The 20,783-nt window shown below is 43.8% G+C and overlaps 1 protein-coding gene across 1 annotated transcript in view; it reads left to right on the top strand.

Moving 5' to 3' along the window:
• txnrd2.2 (thioredoxin reductase 2, tandem duplicate 2) overlaps nt 1-19,949 on the top strand; it is a 28,904-nt gene extending 8,955 nt beyond the window's left edge. The window contains exons 9-17 of the mRNA XM_079517222.1: nt 3,141-3,160; nt 3,381-3,472; nt 3,629-3,803; nt 11,482-11,618; nt 12,987-13,082; nt 14,186-14,278; nt 15,857-15,928; nt 16,110-16,207; nt 16,556-19,949. Of these exons, the coding sequence (XP_079373348.1) occupies nt 3,141-3,160; nt 3,381-3,472; nt 3,629-3,803; nt 11,482-11,618; nt 12,987-13,082; nt 14,186-14,278; nt 15,857-15,928; nt 16,110-16,207; nt 16,556-16,679 (907 nt within the window). The 3' untranslated portion in view covers nt 16,680-19,949. The remainder of the gene's footprint in view (nt 1-3,140; nt 3,161-3,380; nt 3,473-3,628; nt 3,804-11,481; nt 11,619-12,986; nt 13,083-14,185; nt 14,279-15,856; nt 15,929-16,109; nt 16,208-16,555) is intronic.
• The last annotated feature ends 834 nt before the right edge of the window (nt 19,950-20,783 follow it).

Raw genomic sequence — 20,783 nt, 5'->3', positions numbered from 1 at the left:
CCATCGGTTTGTGAATGGGTGAATGTGCTCACCCAATCTATGTAAAGGCGCTATATAAATGCACCATTTATGGTATAATTAAACCATTGTGTATAGTCACTCATAACCTTTTTGTATTGTAATAATTTGAATAAATAAATGTAATTAATAGTGCAATTAAACTAATGCCCAATAGGAAGGGGTCCCATGGTAATAAGAAATAATGTTCCTGGTAGGTAGTAGTCCTATTAGGATTAGGGAGGGTTAGGGTGGACCCAGGCTTGGGCCGGCCTAGTGGTCCGGGCACCTAGGCTGCTAATCCATTCTGACAGTGTGTTGCGGGTTCGACTCCCGACCCCGACGACCTTTGCTGCATGTCACTCCCCATCTCTCTCCCCCCATATATTTATTTATATCAAATAAAGGCTGAAAAAAGACCCCAAAAAAAAATCTTAAAGGGTTAGGGTGGACCCTGAGACCATAAACATGCTCCCTTTGACCACTAGATGGCAGTATGAAATAGTTACAGGTCACGCCCCTAATGTACATAGCCTGATTGCCCTTTACTTAAATACTGTGGTGCACCTATGATGGCATATTAACCTTTACTTATAATAATATGAATATCTATACTATCCCCCTGGCTGCCCAAGGCTCTTAGAATCTAAACTCCTAGCCCTACCAATGCCATACTTCCCAGTACACCACGTAAACCTGTAAAATAAATAATTATCACTAACCTTCACCTCTTAGCAAAACAAGTGTGTTTAGGCAGCAGAATTATCCACTCAGGTAAGTCCACTTGAGGCCAGGAAGTCTTTGTTCAGCAAGGGTCCCCTCCCTCTGCCTGCCCTCAGGGCTTTAAGAGGTTAGCTATGATGAGTTAGCATTAGCCTCCCCATAACCCTTCACTAAGCTGCAATGGCTAGTAAGGAGCTACCGTTGTTATTGTGTGTTGCATAGCTAGCTGTCAGCTGTGCAGTTGAGGTCTAAGGAAGAGAGAGAGAGAGGCTATTTGGCACGGCAGGCGGAGGTAGCGGAGGAGGCCCAGGTGAGTGATACGCGTCTAATAGAGTGACAGCGCACGCACACACCTGAGTGACAGACTCTAGCCCCGGAGGTGGCTGCATTTGTTACCTGTATCCCAGGTAACCACTGAGCACGTGCCACGACAACACTGATTGATGATAGACAGTCTTACATGTTTCTAAGACTGGATTGTTGAGCGGCTTTACACATGCTAAGCCTGTGTATTGTAGTCCCTGTTTCAGCCAATTTATTACACACATCAATCTACTGTGTGTTGTACATTTTAACCTGTTAAGACCTGATGCAGATCTAAAGCAGTAGTTCTCACAGTATTTCCAGCCAAGGACTCCAAAATGTATATAGATTTGGCTGAAAATGTTTCATGCCAGGGACCCCCAGAAGAGAAGACTTGTTCTAAATCCAAAGAGTTTTCTGAAAAACGTATGATGCTATTTTAGATCAAATCTAAAATGACAGCTGCTTTCCCACCTTTAATGGGTTAAGTATGAAGGAAAGGTTCCATATGGTGCTGATGCGTCAAAGGCAGTGCCATGCCTCCTCATACACGCAGGCTATGCTTTCTGTAGCATTGATATTTCATATACTGTAGTGGAACTTGCAGTCTGAGCAAATACAACTGGTCAGCTTTGGTGTGTCTTAAGAGTTGTTGGGCTATGGTTTAACGTATTTGCAAAGATGATTAGAACCCTGGAAAAAGCATGCAAAATGTGTGCTGGTACACTCCAAGGGCCTTACTTCACTCAGTGGCAGTTGTTTTGGAAAATGAACTACAGCAATGAAATATTTTTCTAAGTCTCGCAATGTCACTGGGACGGAGGAGGTAGTACAGGGGATGTGCAGGATAATAGAGACCCAGCAGGAAGTGACATTCACTGTATCAAAGTCAACTTTCTCCCTAAATGATGGATGTACGGGTACTAGAATAAAGACACCAGAACAGTATGCAGTAGAATTTAATCTAATCGAGTGTTACCGCAAGTCTGCAATCACAATTCTACCCAGAATTCAGGTCCCAGCTTCAAACCATTCGGGAAACAGATGAGAAAGAAGAATATTCAAAGCAACAGAACGCAAACTAGGCTCCAAGTTGTCTGGGTGTTCAGGACAGAGGTTGAAAGTGCTGCTTTAGAGTACAGATGGAGACACCAGACCAGCACACAGCAGAAGAAGAGCCGAAGGAAGGAAAGCAGACAACAGTACCTCAGACTGAGATGAAAGTATGGAATCAAGCTCAAGCTTCTAGCCTAATCCTTCTCTAAGCCATAGCACAATACTTACTAAGTGCAGCTGTGCATTACATGGACACGGTGCGGAGAGTGACCTACAGCTATGTGAGCTTTTAGTGGTTAGCATTAGCATGGGTGGTGACGGGGTGCCGAAGGCTGTGCAGAGTTGTCAGGCTTCAGTGTTGGGCAAGGAGAGAACCGAGGATGGGAAAGGAGAGAGAATTGAGTGGAGGAGGCAGTAAAGCAAGGCCTCATCCTACAGTATGTGAGGGTGACGTGCTTCACTCAGCAAGCTGATGTGTGGACTTGAGCCCTGAACATGGTACAGCCCATCCTCTGGGATTAGTTTAAACGCTAGCAATTACCCCTCTTCAACGCCAAGGATCCCAGTGCAGGATTAGTGCCATGATTCACCTGGACCACACACACACACTGTACACACCCATACTGCAAGTGCACATGCCAGGCATATGCCGCATATACCTGTGCACGTCACACAGAACACACCTATAATGAAAGTGTATGCACACCCAATTTAATACATATAAAATATATATAAAATACATACAATACAATACATATATAATAATATATAAAATGTACTCCACACATCGGCACACTTTTACCGATGCACCCGTGTCAAAAGGCCAGGACAACTCTGTGTGTCCCTCCATCAGCGTTTTGTTCACACCTCTTCACTTTGCTCTGTGAGTTGCATAGCTTTGTAATTCATCACCTCTGTATGCCTCCCATTCAAAGTCAACAACTTCAGTGTTTCATTTGGACCATTTGCCAAAAGTTACTGGCATGCACACTACCTGTATTTTGATTGTATTGTTATATTTCCTCTGCTAAAGAGCTTCTCTGTCTTTGTGTGTTTTGCAGGCTTGTTGTTGGAGCCAGTTGTATCCTTTTTGCCTGCAAGAGAGCCTGGCCTTCCAACTGGAACCAAGGCCGTGTCTACAACCTAGTCTTAATAGGCCAACAGTAGTACATAGGTTATTGTGTCAAGCATCTTAACCACTTCTTCATTGATGTAAATTCATTTCACTTAGACTGCACTTAGCTGTAGAGTCCCAGGTTAAAAAGTAATAAAAATAGTATCCTGAACTTGGTGTTGCTCAGATGTGGCTCTTGAGTGTGCAGGCTTCCTGACAGGCACTGGCCTTGACACCACGGTCATGGTTCGCAGCATCGCCCTCCGGGGGTTCGACCAGGTACTGCATCTACCAACAGCACATTATCCACGTAACACGCAGAACATTTTATAAATGACAGAACTTTAATTTATAAAACTTTAGCCACGTATACTTTTATAGGAACAATCAAGGGTGTTATACTAAAAGACATGGTCTCTCCTATTGATTGTGCAGCAAATGGCAGGTCTTGTGACTGACTATATGGAGGCCTACGGTACCAAGTTTGCCTGGAAGTGTGTCCCCAAAAGAGTGGATAAACTGCCCTCGGGGGCCCTACAGGTGACCTGGACCGACACGCGGACGGGTAAAGAAGAGACGGACACGTATGACACCGTGCTGTGGGCTGTTGGTAAGCATTTGTTTCATTTTATCGTTATAGATTGATGACATTTGGAAAGAGTCAGACAGTAGGGGCAGCTGTGGCTCAGGAGATGGAGTGGCCGTATGGGAACCGGTTCAATCCCTGTCTCTTCCTGTCAAAGTATCCTCGAGCAAGACATTGTACCCCTAACAGCTCCCGATGAGGGTGGTACTGTAATCACCTCACTACTGTACTGATGAGGTCATATACAGATGACATCAGAGATCTCCGTATATGGCAAGGGGACAATGACTGACAGATACAGAGATCTCCATATATGGGCATATCGCTGGGAACGGCGGTGTAGCGTAGGTGTGAGGGCAGCATAGCGGTCTGAACCTCTAGTACTTAAAACTAAAACCTATCCTTCCTAGGACATCACATAGGATGTACTGTAAACAACCTGCTCTATTTTCCTCTGACGTGTAACAATACAATGTGTGACTGAAATACAAGACTTGTGTGACTGCACTCCCTTCATCTACCCTGGCTGCCATACGTCTGATTGTCATCCTCAATATAGTGCTGTGTCAGCAGATGAGTAGAGGAATCAACCCTGAAAACAAAGTAATAAAGGCTGAGTGATAGAACCCCGGGGGAAGTGTTAATCACCCCAGCGCTTGGCTCCCTGGCTCCTCGGTTCGGAGAAGGCCAGAACGGAGCAGGATGCACCCAGGCACAGGGTCACTGCGTCCCCTCCCTTTGTTCTCGCGCTCTGGGCCTTCCTGCCCAGTGCCAGCCCCTACGGAAACCAACCCTACCCTCTCCGCCGCATCTGTCACTGCCATGCCTGACTGGTGTCCCCTGCCTGCCGGCACCATCCTCCCTCGCCCTCCCCTTCCTCCACAATCCATTCATTGTTCTATCATTTCATTTCTCCCATTCTGCCAGTGGCGTGAGTAAACAATCGTGGACATCCGTCTGTCCCACGGCCGCAGGTTTATTTGCGTTTTAGGTCGGGTCCCAAAGAAGACGACCGGGTGGCTTCCTAAAGCCTGACTACCGGGCTTTTCAGGTCCTAACGTGTCTGTCTGTGGCATAGACACGCTACCCAGAGTGCGTCGCGTGTGTGCAGTGTACGAGATGGTGGGCCCGAGTGCGTGTGACAGCGACAAGGATATATGTGACCCCAGTGGCACAGATGACGTTCTTTCCTCCCATGGTTGAATTCCCACAATGCCCCAGCCATCAGCACTGGCACCGGCCGCCGTCAGAATAGCGTGCGGCTGATACTGAGAGGGACATTCGCGTTGAGTGTTCGCTCAGTAAGGTGCGTTGACTTGTCATGCATCGGATCGTGTGACAACGTCGGTTTCCTACAGTATATCCTTCATAAGAGAGCAGAGTCATTGAAAGATACAATGACCTCATACGGTAACTCCACAACCTGAAGGTTACTAGACCTTGAACCTAGCTCTGGAGTTATTGATTGTGGACGTTTTGGTTTCCTCAGTGGAGACCTAGCCAACAGAGTGGCATCAAGACGGCATCAATCTCATACTCGTACTGTAGGCAGTGTTGCAGACATAAAACATACACAATGTGCAAAACCAAACAAAGCAACATTTTCACAACATGCGTACAGTACTGTAATCATGAAAATGATGCTCACCTTTAATCACTTTTTTATGTTTCGTTGTACGACAGTGTTGTGCGGAAATATCCAATCTACAAGCCTATAGTTACTAGTTTCACAATGTAATATATATATATATATATATATATATATATATATATATATATATATATATATATATATATATATAAAATCTTTACTGATATAGATCAGTCATCTAAATATCTGAGTTTGCTTCACAAAACTATAACTTGTAAGGAACAGTAAAACGCATGATCTTCCCTTCCGGTCCAGTTGAGAGCGTGTCTCGGACGTGGCCTCTCCTCTTTGATGTGTACATGTACTACACGCAGGAGTTATGAGAGTCCGTGACCTCTTCCTCTTTACTGTGACCTTACACTAGAGGCCGGGGGGGGGGGGGGGCTCTGTGGACTGGAGGTATTAAAGTTACAGAGCGGACCACAGGGACCAGTACAGGTCCCAGCACAGTCCCCGTAACATCCTTCTCCCTCGCCCCTCCTCTCTTCCCCTGGCCCCCAGGACCACTGCCCTGTGCAGGTGTTGCTGCGGAGACGCGCTAGGAAACGGCACATTCCTACATTTCCTGTCTGCGTGTGGACAGTGGGCATAACCTCTCTAATTATTATTAGTGGTTGTTTTTTATGGCAAAAATCACACCCGTGTGAAGTGAGGGGCACTCTTATCAGCGCAGGGCTTGACATTAACTTTTTGAGGCACTTGTCCTTTGGACAAGTACATTTCCCATTCACTTGTCCGGAGCACGAGCACACAAATACATTTTAAATCAACTAACTGTAAGTTGGTTTTGGTGAATACATGTTTACTTTTATATTAGATGAATATGATGACTTTACAAGTTAATAGCCCTATAATGTCTGTGATCTTACATACATTTCAGGTATTCCAAATTCAGTCCTATCCAAGTATCCATAATAATAACAGCTACATCAGTCCTATCCAAGTATCCATAATAATAACAGCTACATCAGTCCTATCCAAGTATCCATAATAATAACAGCTACATCAGTCCTATCCAAGTATCCATAATAATAACAGCTACATCAGTCCTATCCAAGTATCCATAATAATAACAACAGCTACATCAGTCCTATCCAAGTATCCATAATAATAACAGCTACTATGTTATTTTATACTTCATAGCAAAACTGTTGTGCAGAAATAGTGCAAATATCCAATCTAAAAGTTCACAATGCTTCAAGTTCATCATTGTGTTGTGAGTCATTTATTTTTTGACATGACATGCTCAAAATAGGGATCGATTATTAACCAATTTATTATATTAAATCATTGATTAGTATTTTTTATAATCTATTAGTTCAGTTAACTGTGTTTGATTTTCTTTATTGTTATTATTTGGATGGAATGTCAGATCAGTTTTCCATTTCCACTGTTTTTTGTTGCTTTTTTTTTTGTTCTTTTACTTAAACCATAGAAGTCTTAAACCTCCTGTCAACTTCACCTGTGTTTTTTTACAAATATATATTATATAATATATATATAATATATAATATATATAATTATATAATGAATATAAAAATACCATCATGATTAGGAATGTCCCGATCACGTTTTCTTGCTCCCGATCCGATTCCAATCTGCCGATACCGATTTTTCCCGATCCGATATTTATATTTTATAGAACATGTTTATGCCCTATCACAATAGTACAATATCCCAAATCACAGACAATTTCCAGTCTAATATCATGATATGGATATAATATTGATACTAGGGATGTCGCAATCACGTTTTTTGGATCCCGATCCGATTCCGATCAGATGAAAATGACGTGATCGGCCCTGATTTCCGATCACCTGATCCGGTCAGGACAACCCTAATCATGATGCTCACACGCAGGCACACACACACACACACACACACACACACACACACACACACACACACACACACACACACACACACACATTTATTTATTTATTAATTTTTTTAATAACTTTTTATTGAATTTTTATGTTTTCACATACAGATGAATGAAAGGTATAAATTATAAGCACAATACAATAAAACAGACAAGAAAAACAAAAAGCACAGAAACAAAACAAAACAAACAAACAAAAGAAAATGGCGAGCAGCACACACACAATACAGTCAGTTATTCATTAGGGGAAAATATATAAATACAAATATATACACAATACACATATATATACATACACAACACACATGGGCACATCAGAAGGCAAATTGCAAGAGTACAGATGGGGCTCTCCAATCCAATGAATCACTTCCTTTTAAATCACAGTAGATAGATCCCTGGGCAAATAATCTATCAGCGGTTGCCATATATTCATAAAGTTATTTTCTCTCTCTTTTAATTTGGCACTGAGCCTTTCTATTGGAAGTACTCTGTAGATTTCTCTATACCACTGAGTCACTGATGGAGGTTTTTCGTGAATCCAATTAAACAAAATACATTTTCTAGCTACACAGAGAAGCTTATTAAGTAGCTTAGCCCTTCTAGGATCTAGCACCCCACATTTGGATGGCAGCCCTAATAAAAAATGCCCAGGATTAATAATTTAACTCAATTCTTTTGTCACACAAGACCAGAACCTGGCTATCTTGGGACATTCCCAGAAACAGTGTATATACGTACCAACCGCTTTTTTGCATTTAATGCACAATGGGGACCTACTGGGATCAATTTTATTCAAAATTTCAGGACACACACACATTTTAACAATACAAGGACATAAATAGTTCAGGTGCAGAATATGTCGCGATACAACAAGAATGTCATGTCACCCAGCATTCCATGGGCACAAGTAGTGTAGGCATGCATTGACACACACACACACACACACACACACACACACACACACACACACACATATCGCTAATGATCATGTTCAGCCAAAGCATTCCTCTTTTCCTTGCTTTCCACTCAGGCTTTTACAATTAAGATAACAGACTGGCTGCTCTCCTTTTAGGGGGGGGGGGCGGGGGCTGGGGTCCGCCTCAATTTTGCCAGTTAGGCGTGTTATCTGTTATAGTTTTCAATATATGTTGTTTGGGACCAAGGTGGTGGACTGAAAATATAGATAATTGTTATCATTTACAAAATGCTGTGCACTTCACCGGATAGGTAGCCTAACTTTCAACTTATTTGAATCCAATCTGTTCGTCTGACTGATGGTCAGATCCTTAATCCTTAATCCTTTTGTCAAAATGAAAATATTGGAATGTTACGTAGCTCTTCCAGCAGCATCTGTTTGTTCTCACTCTCCCACCAGAGAAATGAGTCTCTTTAGTCTTGAGCCAGCTCAAGTCATTAATACTGAGTCATGTCTTAAAATCCTTTTTGGCACAAGAGAGACTGTACAGTACAATCAGTTATTAGCGGCTTCTATAATCTATTTCCAAAAAAAAGAAGGGAAAAAAATTCTCTTCCCCTACTATTTATTGTTTTTCGCTTTTCTTTTGTCTTTGTTCATTTGATTGATCAGATAAGCAGTCGACTCTCGTTTCAAGCTGCAAGGATTGTTTTGGCTAATGAGCCCAGCGACTCATAAGTTTCCTCCCTAATGTCACAACAGGCTTTGTTCAGGTGTGTGTGTGTGTGTGTGTGTGTGTGTGTGTGTGTGTGTGTGTGTGTGTGTGACTGTGTGTGTGTGTGTGTGTGTGTGTGTGTGTGTGTGTGACTGTGTGTGTGTGACTGTGTGTGTGTGTGTGTGTGTGTGTGTGTGTGTGTGTGTGTGTGTGTGTGTGTGTGTGTGTGTGTGTGTGTGTGTGTGTGTGTGTGTGTGTGTGTGTGTGTGTGTGTGTGTGACGTTTGCACGTTTGCATGCATGAGTCTGGTATGTGTGTGAATATGTGATTCCTAGTACAGCCCAGACCAAGTGCCTTATCAGCCTAACCTCTGTTGTTGTGTCCGTGCCACACAATGGAGCTGTAGTTTCTGCAAGTTATACCAAGTGACTGGAGACAGGCAGACAGGAAGGTCCAGCGATGCAGAGAGAGAGAGTTGATGATAGCATTGTTAACTAGGCTAGTGCCTTGAAGCAGGCATTCTCAAACTGACTGCGATTTTCACATTTGCTTAAAGCCACAGACACCCGTTTCAAATGATATTGTTAGGCACCCTGGTATGAAAAGATGTGTTGTTTTAACCCATTTATACCCAAGGCCGATTCTAAAAACGCCTTCTAAATCCTGACCTAAGTTTACTTAGTTTGCCAAAGTTAACTTTTATACATCTCTCCCTCTCACACACCCTCACCTCTTTGTTTCTCTTTTCCATTCTCCCTTGCTGTGTTACTCCTCACCTACTCCTCGTGATCCCCCCCTGCGTTCTTATCCATTTTTCTCTCTCTGTCTTCTGTCCTTTTATAATTTATACCACCCATGGTGTGGTTAAGGACAGGTCTAAGCCCACTAAGAAAGCGAGGGGTGGAGGAGGGCAGGAAGTTGTTGTGCAGCTCCAGCCAGGAAGAAGGTCTCAGGGGGGTTTTGTTGTTCTTGCTGTTCGATAGCATCTACACGGGTACCTCAAGGTTGGTGGTGGGGCCAGGGGTGAGGTGGTGCGGCCATGGGTTTTGGGTAAAGGAGGGACGTTCTCATGGCCTGTCTCCATGGAGACAGTGTGGCGAGATGGACAAGTGTCGACGGCGTCAGTCAGCCGCCCCACAGGAAGTGGCAGAGCTGACACCTGGGGTTCCCCAACGGTAACGGGGCTGATGGGATAATGGTCCCCAGACACTCATTATTCATTCTGCTACTCCTCAGCCCTCTACTCTCTCCCCCCAACATGGTATCCATAACATTGCTGGATAAGAAATATAACACAAAAGCAGTGCATAATCATTATTCACCAATTGGCCTCCTGTATGGTGTCTGTTCCCACATTGGATTATAATGTGTGTAATATTCATGCGAGTCTAAAGCAAGCAAGACTAGGAAACGAGGCCCAAGAATAACATTGTCTTGGGTCATATTTGGGGCAGAGAAGATTTTTTAAATATATTTTATTTCCTCCACTTTGATAATGTCTACTGAGCCAAGTGCAAATTCCACGGTCAAACTATGTGCATCTTTAGAGTGCATCCTGCACCCTGAAGCCTCTAACCTTAGCCCAACTTGATATGATACTAGTTTAATTTGAGAGTGGGGAAATTTATGGAACAAAATCTTATGGAATTGTACACCATCTCCTGTTGCCACATTGCCAGTGAAATGAGTATATTTACAGTTTTCAATGCAATGGGAAAGTGTCTTTTTCAACTGTGTTCTCTCCCCTACCCAGCATTCTGTTCTTAATTTCATCTCTCCATTTCCGTCTCTCTCACAATAACACCTGGAGTGTTAATTCACCTCTGAATGCGTAACATCGCTCCATCTTACTAACTTCCTCTCCTATTTGCATGTCTCTGTATGTCTCTTTATCGCTCTTTCCCTCCCTCTCTCCCAGCAGAGGATGTTTTCTTTTTGAATAGCTTGATAAGACTCTTATGTTGGATTGAAGCAGGCTAAACGCATGCCTTTAAACCTGAATGGTGCTGCATGTATCAGGAACATAAATCCTCCCTTTCTCCAATATCGGTCATAATTTGAACCCCCTACATCTGATGATATATCAGGTATTTACTTTGTATTGTCTGGAGTGACATCGATGGGCATTCCAGGCTTCTAATTGCTAGATATCATTTTTTGTTGTTGGATTTGGGAGTGGTGAGACAAGACATACCAAAACCTTATGCTGGCATTTCACCAGAATGGAATGTGTTGTTAATACATAGATAGCCTTTGTTGCTCTCTCTCATTGGTTGTGTGTAATGAATTTATAGCTGTAGTTCAGTCATCTAAGCAAATGCCATAAACGTTTCTTTTTTTAATCGTGAAAAAATAAAACACAAATGACCAGTTTTTTCCATTGGCTGGGCTGGGCCAAACAAAGAAAATGGAGAATGAAGCTATGTGAGAAAAAAATACAAAGAAAGAAAAAATGGGGAAAAGGCTATTTGCATGAAACATATGTTTCCACATGTGATGGAAACCTATGTATTTATCCTCCTGTGTTTTCCCTCCTAGGCAGAGCCCCTGAAACCAAAGCTCTGGGTCTGGACAAGGTTGGCATGCAACTCAACAACCATACAGGCAAAATACTTGTAGGTGACGACGAGTCGACGTCCGTGCCCAACATCTATGCTTTCGGTGACATAGGCGAGGTAGGTGTCAAATGCAAACTATGAACAATGCATATACAAAGACGAAAGCTGCTCTTTTCGTATCACTAATGTCACCAGGAGAGCACCATTAACACCCAAATGTTTGCGTCTGTGTGTTTTTGATTCACTGCTTTACAGTCTGACGAGGGCCGATAGTGGTAGAGTGTGTTACATGACCTCCCGGAGCCATGAAACCTATCCAAAACATATGCCAGTTGATAGACACTTATACCCAAAGTGATCGTAACTTACAGTACTGTGAGAGTGTGAGGGAATAAGTTTTAGCCTGAACATTAAGGTTGTGTTTTTCTTTTGATGGCGCAAGGTTTTCATCCAACCACAGTGATATTAACGCTAAACAGCCGTTGACTGATGGACGAATGTAATCGGTGTTCCATTCAAGCCACAGCAGTAGCCCAAATAAGATCAAATGAGACTTGTGTGTTTTAACCTGAGCCAGCTATGTTCATACGAGCTCTACCTGTTGGATATAATGTCAGGGATGTTTTGTTTTTTTATTTTCTTCTCTTCTTTTTTCGCTCACCACAACCAGCTGTGAGCTTCCTTCCTGCCTCCCAGGCCTCAACACGCAAACACACACACTTTCTCAAACACACACACACACACACACACACACACACACAGTCACACACACATCATTGTTTGACTGACGTGCAGCTTTGATGAGTCGTACGTAGCTTCCATCTGTCTGTCAGCTTTTCACAGCGGCGGGAGGCTTCTCAGAAAGGCCGTGGGAGGGGAGGGAGGGGGGGTTGGGTTGATATCTCAGTCGATGTGTCCGGGCACTTTGTATTTCTTTTACCCTCTCGTTGACAAATCGAGACACACCTGCAAAGTGCCAAGAAAGGCATTAAGATTACGCAGCCTGGCTGGCTGGTGTATAAACAGAGTTGCAAAGTGACTGAGATACCACTACATAGTGCACACACCCATTTGAGAGAGAGAACGCACACAGGAACACACACGGCATACACAAACAGAAACACACACTTAACACACAGAGCCGCGGGAGATGTCTTGAACAACAGGATGTGCGGTGGTAATTTAACAGGTTGCTGATGGCTGAAGTCATGCCTTTAGAATTGCCCCGAAGCCCTTCTACTTACAGTTAGACTCTGTCTGTGTCGAGTCTAACTGTATAGACATGGATGTGTGTGTGTGTGTGTGTGTGTGTGTGTGTGTGTGTGTGTGTGTGTGTGTGTGTGTGTGTGTGTGTGTGTGTGTGTGTGTGTGTGTGTGTGTGTGTGTGTGTGTGTGTGTGTGTGTGTGTGTGTGTGTGTGTGTGTGTGTGTGTGTGTGTGTGTGTGTGTGTGTGTGAGATAGTTTGACCATGTCCTGTGTTTCCAGGGTCGTCCAGAGTTGACCCCTACAGCTATTAAAGCAGGGAAGCTCCTTGCGCGCAGGCTGGCGGGACACAGCAAAGAACTCATGAATTACAACAATGTAAGACACACACACACACACACACGTGACATACAGTAATACGTACAGACATGCACGTCACACATACAAACATATGAATGCACATATGCTTTTGTGAACATACACAAATTATAACTCAGTCGGTATTTGCAAATAATGTTTGGTGTTTGTAGAGTACCAGATGGATGAGGTTTACCACATCAAAGGAGACGGAGAGCAACCACATGTACACACTCGCACACCCACACACATGCATGCACAATTTGCACACACAGACAAATGCACACGTGCATGTGTACACATGCAGAAAATGAGTAAAAGATTATGGAAAGGTTACAAATAAAATAAAAAACATATGCAATAACTAGTTTATAAGGCTTGCTATACACAAATGTAGTCATCATAATCCTGATGGACCCTGCTATAACTCACTGACACAGGTATATACAAACAGGCTGTGTACGCACACACACACGTCACACACGCACACACTCACGCAAACACAAACATGTACAGACACACACATTGAGTTGAGCGAAGTCGAACGTGCTGTTTATAGATGGGTTCGGTTCTGCTTATCGTTATTCATGATTCTGAATCAATTACACTTTTGTTTTAAGGATCATAAAAAACCTTGAATGATTACTATTGCAATTTCTTTTTGGTCAAACCTTAGATTGACTGGCCTGTAATGATTCCCTATTTCGGTTCCAAAATGGTATAAAATAAGAATATGAATAGACTAACATCCTTTATTTAACAGTTGAGCTGTTCTGGATACTGAGCTGCATGTTTGCACACACACACACGCCCACGCACGCACGCGCGCACACACACACACACACACACACACACACACACACACACACACACACACACACACACACACACACATTCACAGTGTGAGGATATCCCTCCATATGTTTTATGCTTCTGTTTAAGTTCAGACCATTTTGCCTCGGAATCTCTTTGCTTTGACTCAAGTTGAATTGAATTCTGTTCATGCAGAAGTAGAAGAAGCAATAGTAAATTGTGTTATTATTGAAGTATTGCTATTTGTTTATCATTGTGTGTGTGTGTGTGTGTGTGTGTGTGTGTGTGTGCGTGTGCGGTGCGCATGTTAGGTGGCTACTACAGTGTTCACTCCTCTGGAGTATGGATGTGTGGGTCTTTCTGAGGAAGAGGCAGAGAGCAGATATGGAAAAGACTCTATCGAGGTAAACCCAACATGTCACTGAACCCACTGTACAATTGAACTTAATGGACCCTTTGTTACATCTGTACACCTTCAGAGTTACAAATGGACACATTAACCCTGTACGCTCACTGACCTACTACTATGACTATCTATCTACATCTAGCTACAGTACATTACTACCTTTTTGTCCTACTGAAAAGTCAGCAGAGAAGCTTGTACATCTGCTATTTTTGTACATTTTTTTGAAAGAAATCTTGAAAGTGTTTGAATTTGATTTTTAATATAATTTTGAATTACACAAAACATTTTCAGAAGGGGGTTCTGCAGCCAAATCCTTCAGTCATTTGGGGGGGCACCAAAAAGTTTGAGAATTTTGATTTAGAAGGCATTTGTAGAATCAGTACTTGAGTAAATGTACCTTAGTCACTTTCCAACACGTTGATGTCTCTGACTCTCCGTACACTTTTCATGCAGTCATGTTTCCATGATGAGTATGCATAAACACACACGGCCAGATACGCACATCTGTGTACGTGAGCTCCATGCCAGCTGCCAACTAACACCTGTGCCGGGTCAAGCCTAAACCGTTTAGCGGCGAGGTGGGGCTCCTGCGCTTGATTGTCAGGCGAGCAGGAGGCCTGATTGAGGTGTGTATGGGGTGATGACAGGCAGGCTGTGATCTGAGGAGGCCGGGCAGAGGAGCCGCACTGCCGGCCCCTGACAGCTGCCTGGGCCCCTGTGACTTGTGTCGGCACGCTATCACTTGGGTTCAACACACAGGATTGTGAAATGTGCATGCAAAATGAGCAAGTTATGCGATTGTTGTTTGGATTTATTCATTTTGTGTACAGTTTTTTTTTTTGTTTATTTGTGTTAACGATAAAACACAGAAGCACTAGTGATTTAAAAACACGGTGAAATGATTATAGTTGACCAAACAAACAGAGAGATTAAAAAAAATAAGTTGATTCTTTTTGAGGATGAGATTAAAAACGACAAACTAAAAGCAAAAAAATAACAACCAAAGAGTTGTAAACACATCTGCCCTCCAAACAAAGAACAAAACGATGAAACAAACAAAAATGAAGAAGTCAGACAGTGAACCGGATGAAAGAATCCAGACAGTGAACTGAACTGAACTTGGCAGGTCTGAAAATAGTGTAAGACAATGTTTTTAACACGTTACTATTATTGTTAATATATTGTTTGCTATTACTACTATTATGAATTTGACTTCATTACAGCTCTGTAGGAACTCTGTATTATGCAGAAATAATTATTTGAATTGCAAATAGAGACAGATATTCCAGCCTTTCAACCATCATGAGTGTTTAGGTGTCTGTTTGGATTGTTTCACTTGGCGATGTGCACAAGTCTGAGCCTAGAGTGCAGCCAACATGAGTGAACTTGAAAAATACTGTACAAATAAAGTTTATTATTTTTTCTCTTGTGAAAGATTGTTTGAGGTACCTGGGTCACATTTTCATAAGTTTACATCTTTATTATAAAGTATAATGGTTTGTCTGAAGTGTGTGTGTGTGTGTGTAAACGCACACCCTCCCCCTCTTTCTGTGTGTGTGTGTGTGTGTGCGTGTAGGTCTACCATTCATTCTACAAGCCCCTTGAGTTCACTGTAGCCGAAAGAGATGCCAGTCAGTGTTACATGAAGGTAGGAATCATTTGACAGCAATTATGTTGACGTGTTACATGATGGTTTGGGCTTAATGAATTGTACATTTGAATAATAAAGTCTGACATGGTTAGATGTGACCTGGCTAATAACGGTGGTTGGAATGAAGACCTCTGTACATGATTGATTGGTCAGCAGTGACGTTACAAGGTGTCTGCAGGTGGTGTGTGAGCGGGCTGGAGAGCAGAGGATCCTGGGTCTACACGTCACTGGACCAAACGCTGGAGAGGTCACCCAGGGCTTCTCCATGGGCCTCCGGTACGCTTTGCTTTATTACTACTATTTAGTTGTGAATTTATGTATTCATTATTGTTTATTATAACACTTTTGATTGTATTTGTTACTTTATTACCACAATTGACTGGAAGAGAGCCACTCACTCTTCCCCCTTTGCTTTGACCATTCATTGATTTCATGAACTCTGCATTAACTTCCATCTTGCCATCCTCAAACTGGATACATCACACTTTGTAATTAAAAATCTAATTATAACAGCATCTCATGGTATCCCTGCAATAGGGATGGAATAATGAAAGCTGACACTCACACACAGGTAACAGAAGTTGTGTGAATACATGAATGCCCTCTGTGTGTGTCTGTGCCCAGGTGTGGAGCCACCTACAGCCACCTGATTGAGACGGTGGGGATCCACCCGACCTGTGCCGAGGAGCTGACCAAGATTAACATCACCAAGCGCTCCGGCCTGGACGCCACAGTGACTGGTTGCTGAGGTTAAGCACCCACTCCGACCCCTGAACACGTATCGAGCACACAGGAATCTCCAAGTGATGGGATAGGATAGGACAGGGTGGGATGGGATAGGATTAGATGGGATGACACTGAAGTTAAGTAAAATTGTTAAGGAGGGGAAAAAAACGAGTGGCCACTTTATACTTTGTAGTAAGAAGACCAGTTTGCTTAATGCCACATTGTTTTCGATGAGCAGCATGGTCGGTCGTACCACAAAGTATAATCTAGGCGTTAACCTGCTCTACTCACACTCTATACTTATGGCCTGTGTGTGTATGTCCCCATTTTTCTTCCTCTCCTTGACTCTGTCTGCCTATATCTCTATGTACTTCCCTTAGTGCTGCGTGCTTAAACCATAATAGCTTTCTCTCTCTCTCTATACCTTCATCCGGCCTGCTTCCTCATCTCTCCTCCTACAAAGAACGCTGTATTAGTTTGTGTCTCCTGCTCCTTAGGAGTTATTCTTACTCCTGTGAAGGTTGTGGTAGCTCTCATTCCCCCGGTCTCTGTGGCCCCAAAATGGCCTCTTGGCTCCACAGCGGTCTCAAGTTTTTCCTGTACACCTCATGTGCAACTGATCATCACCACAGGCAGGTCCCCCGTCATGGGCTTGTTGTTCCCTCCATATGAGCTAGTTCAGGTTAGTGTCAGCACCATGTCATGTGATAACCAGAGAGTCATTATCCCATTTAGGCCCTGCGTGTGTGCGAGTGTATGTGTGTGTGCACTGTATGTTAGCGAAAAGCTAACCGAGCGCAGAGCGAGCGATCAAGCGTCCTTCAAATAAACACGGTCATAAATCAGGATTAGAAACCGCTACTCAAGGGGGGGCACGTCAGGGTGTGTTGAAACCCTACGAGAAATGCGTCAGGACTCTCCGAATCTTTTTTTTCTCTCTTTTTTCTGAATATATATTCTACAAATATTGTTGTTTCTCTGGCTGTACTTCCTGTCCATTAGTCTTGGAGGTGACACATGCCGTGCCTCCCTCCCCCCCCCACAGCCCAGTCTCCACTCTCTCTGCATGACACTGATGGATGGCCATGGGACTGTTGCTGCAGCGACACAGCCCCGATTCCCATGGACACACACAAACACGTCAGTGGGCAGCCTGTCACTCAAGCCTAGACCTGGCCAGAGAGCGCACTCACTTGATTTAAACCTCCTTTGCTTTCTCTGCTTCTCCCCTGCTCACCTTTTTATCTTAATCTGTCCATCCCCATGTCTTCCCCCGGGCCCTTCCTCTACTGCTCACTTCTCTGTCTTTCCTCCCATGCTGTCCTCTTTGCCTCACCGCACCTACCAATGCTCATTGGGAGTGCAGTGAGGCCCCAGTACCGCTCTTCCCCTTATGAGTAGACAGCTCAGTCAACTTATCCCTTTTGTACAAGAGAGACTCCGAGTCATAACTCCAGTCCTATTGACCCAGATGACTCCATTTTCAATCTAACCATATAATAAGTCATTATATTTTAATATTGTATTGGTGAATGCAATATTTGCTGGAATACTGAATACTAAAGCTAGCAGTAGTTCTTAACTCTAGAGTTTGGAACCGAGACTTAGGAAGTTAGCCTCAGCTACAATTGCAGTACCCAATGTGACCCAAAGGTGGCACTGTTGCCCTCTAATTTTCTTCAACATACTGTAATGTGGTCAAGAGAGGATAATAAGGCTGTTGCTGGATAAAACTATGAGACTGAATGCATTCAAGTCGCACATTTAATCCCCCTTTAATCCGTATAAAAGATATGTGCTTTCAGACAAAGTTGGAAAGCATGGGCTCTGTGTATTATCAGTGCCAAACTAGATAAGAGGTTATCTTTTGTGTATTTCCACGTGTGGCAGCTTGGCCCTTAAGAGTTATCGCTGCCCAACAGAGATAAGAGGTTTATTTAATTTCACTGAAGCATAATAACATATCAAAATTGTCAAATGATGAGAGCTACCACACATTTGCAAAGTTGAGAGCGGGATGAGGCAGTGGACCACGAGAAGAGGAGCTGGGGTCAGATCAGAGCAGCATGTTACTGACACAGGGAGGGCTGAGAGAGAAGGCCATAGGGCCCGGTTTATTTGTGTTTGAAGTCTAATCTGCCCAGGCTGATTAATGAGTCTGACCAGAGGAGTGACAGCACACTGGGAGACGAGAGTGACAGAGAGAGAGAGAGAGAGAGAGAGAGGGAAAGACAAGGGTATAGGAGAGGATAGGGGGAAAAGACGGGAAAGGGGAGACGAGGCCATGCTACCAGGTTTATTTGGACCTGGGGCTGAGGGAGAACGAGTCTGGACTCTCTGGAGATGCTGCCCAGGGACAGTGTTCGGTGGAGAGGGAGGAGGTAGTGAGGAAATGGAAGGAGGGGATTCCTGTGTACTGTGTTCGGGGCCGGGGTGCTGACTGAAGATCCCTGACCTCCGCTCAGCAGGAACAGCTTGACTTTATCACCGCCCCAGCACAGAGGGCTCACACGCTCCAGCGCGGCATGGCCGGGGGCCCGTGACTAGGGGCCTTTAGGGGCCCTGGGAGTCTAGGACCCGGCCAACCAACACAGCAGCGAGCGGTAGTGGTGTGTTTGCCTAAGGTAAATGAGTCTGTATCCCTGCGCTTAACGAGCCACTTCAGAGACCCGGCCAGGGCCCAAAGCAACCTGAGGGAAGTCATTGAGGCGATGGATGTAACAGTTAATGTCTGTAATGCTGTTTAACCCATTGTCCCCCCCAACCCCACCCCTCACTACTGCATTATTTCAGTAGCGGTGAGGGGCTGCTGCTGCATAGAGGACGCACAAAGAGTATTTATTTATGTATTATGAATGGGTTTTTTTCCTTCTATTATTGATTTGTTAGTTGTTTTGTTTTTGCTCTATTTTATCATTGCACTGTTACATCCAAACCAGGTTGCTCTATGGGTGTTTTTCCTAAATGGATAGGAGAGATGGTTACATCAGTTGCTGTCTATGGGTACATACCAAAGCCTTGGGCCGGGAGAAGGGGGTGTGGTTTCAATAGGACACCAGCGAGCCTCAGCCGTGCAGAACTGCCATGCCCTGAGGGGTCAGGGTTCAAACTTTTCAGGTCGACCAGCTAATGATGACTTGCACCGCAAACCCATAAACTGGGGAGGGCATGTCTGATGTCACCTGGCCAGCCAACGTTTGTAATTTTACCATAAAAGCTTTGTTATGGTATTACTGTATGTAAAATTATGACATGTAAAAAGGCTGCACAATTAAAATGCAATGACCACTGATTGTGTCTGTCTGTCTGTCTGTCTGTCTGCGTGCGTGCGTGCGTGCGCCCGTATATACACTATGTATGCATATGTATTTATATCTGTGTACTTATGCTAAATATGATGTGAATACCTTTCATTATCACTACCTAAAACTCATAATTGACAAATTGTATTTCAAGTATTAGGAAAATAATGTATTAGCCAGTGTTGCTGTGTCCAGCGGTAGGGGTGGTCACACCAATCTGACCCCCTGGTTGTGTCTGCTGACAGGCTGGCTCCTCTGCTATGCGGCCCCTGTCACTCAACCCTGCAGCACCAACAATGGCAGAAATTCCAGCCTGTTTGTTTGGTTAAGGGCAGAGCTCTCCGAAAGCCCTGAACCTTCCTCAGCAGCTTCTCTCCCTCTGTCTCTCTTGCCCTTTCTGTGTTTGTCTGTCTTTCTCTCTCTCTCTCTGGTCTGTCTCTCATTCCCTTCGACTGAATCCCCAGGTGTCAATCTAGACCCAGACTGAGCAAGAGCAAAGTTCACCATCTCAAGAACAGTCAAAGCTCCCATTTAACAGTCGTGGTTCTGTGTCCCTCCACAATGGAGCAGCAGGGAAGCTAAATCCCACCTTGAAACGCACTTAGCGAGAACATGTCAACATGTCAAGGTGCGCTGGGTTGCGTACCCTGTCTTAATCCCAGTCTATTGAATGCTGACAGTCATGTCTGTCGGTGTCACATTCACCTAGCCTTTGTTACAGTTGGGCCTTTTAGCCCCAAATGCCTAACTTACACACTGAACACTGGAAAGCCGAACCACTCATTGGCTAGGTACACAGCTCCATGTCCAACAGCGAAAGCCTT

Source organism: Electrona antarctica (genome assembly GCF_951216825.1).
Source record: "Electrona antarctica genome assembly, chromosome: 12".
In the NCBI taxonomy this organism is placed as follows: Eukaryota; Metazoa; Chordata; class Actinopteri; order Myctophiformes; family Myctophidae; genus Electrona; species Electrona antarctica.
The sequence above is the reverse complement of the archived record's forward strand: the minus strand, read 5'-3'. Positions and strand labels throughout refer to the sequence as shown.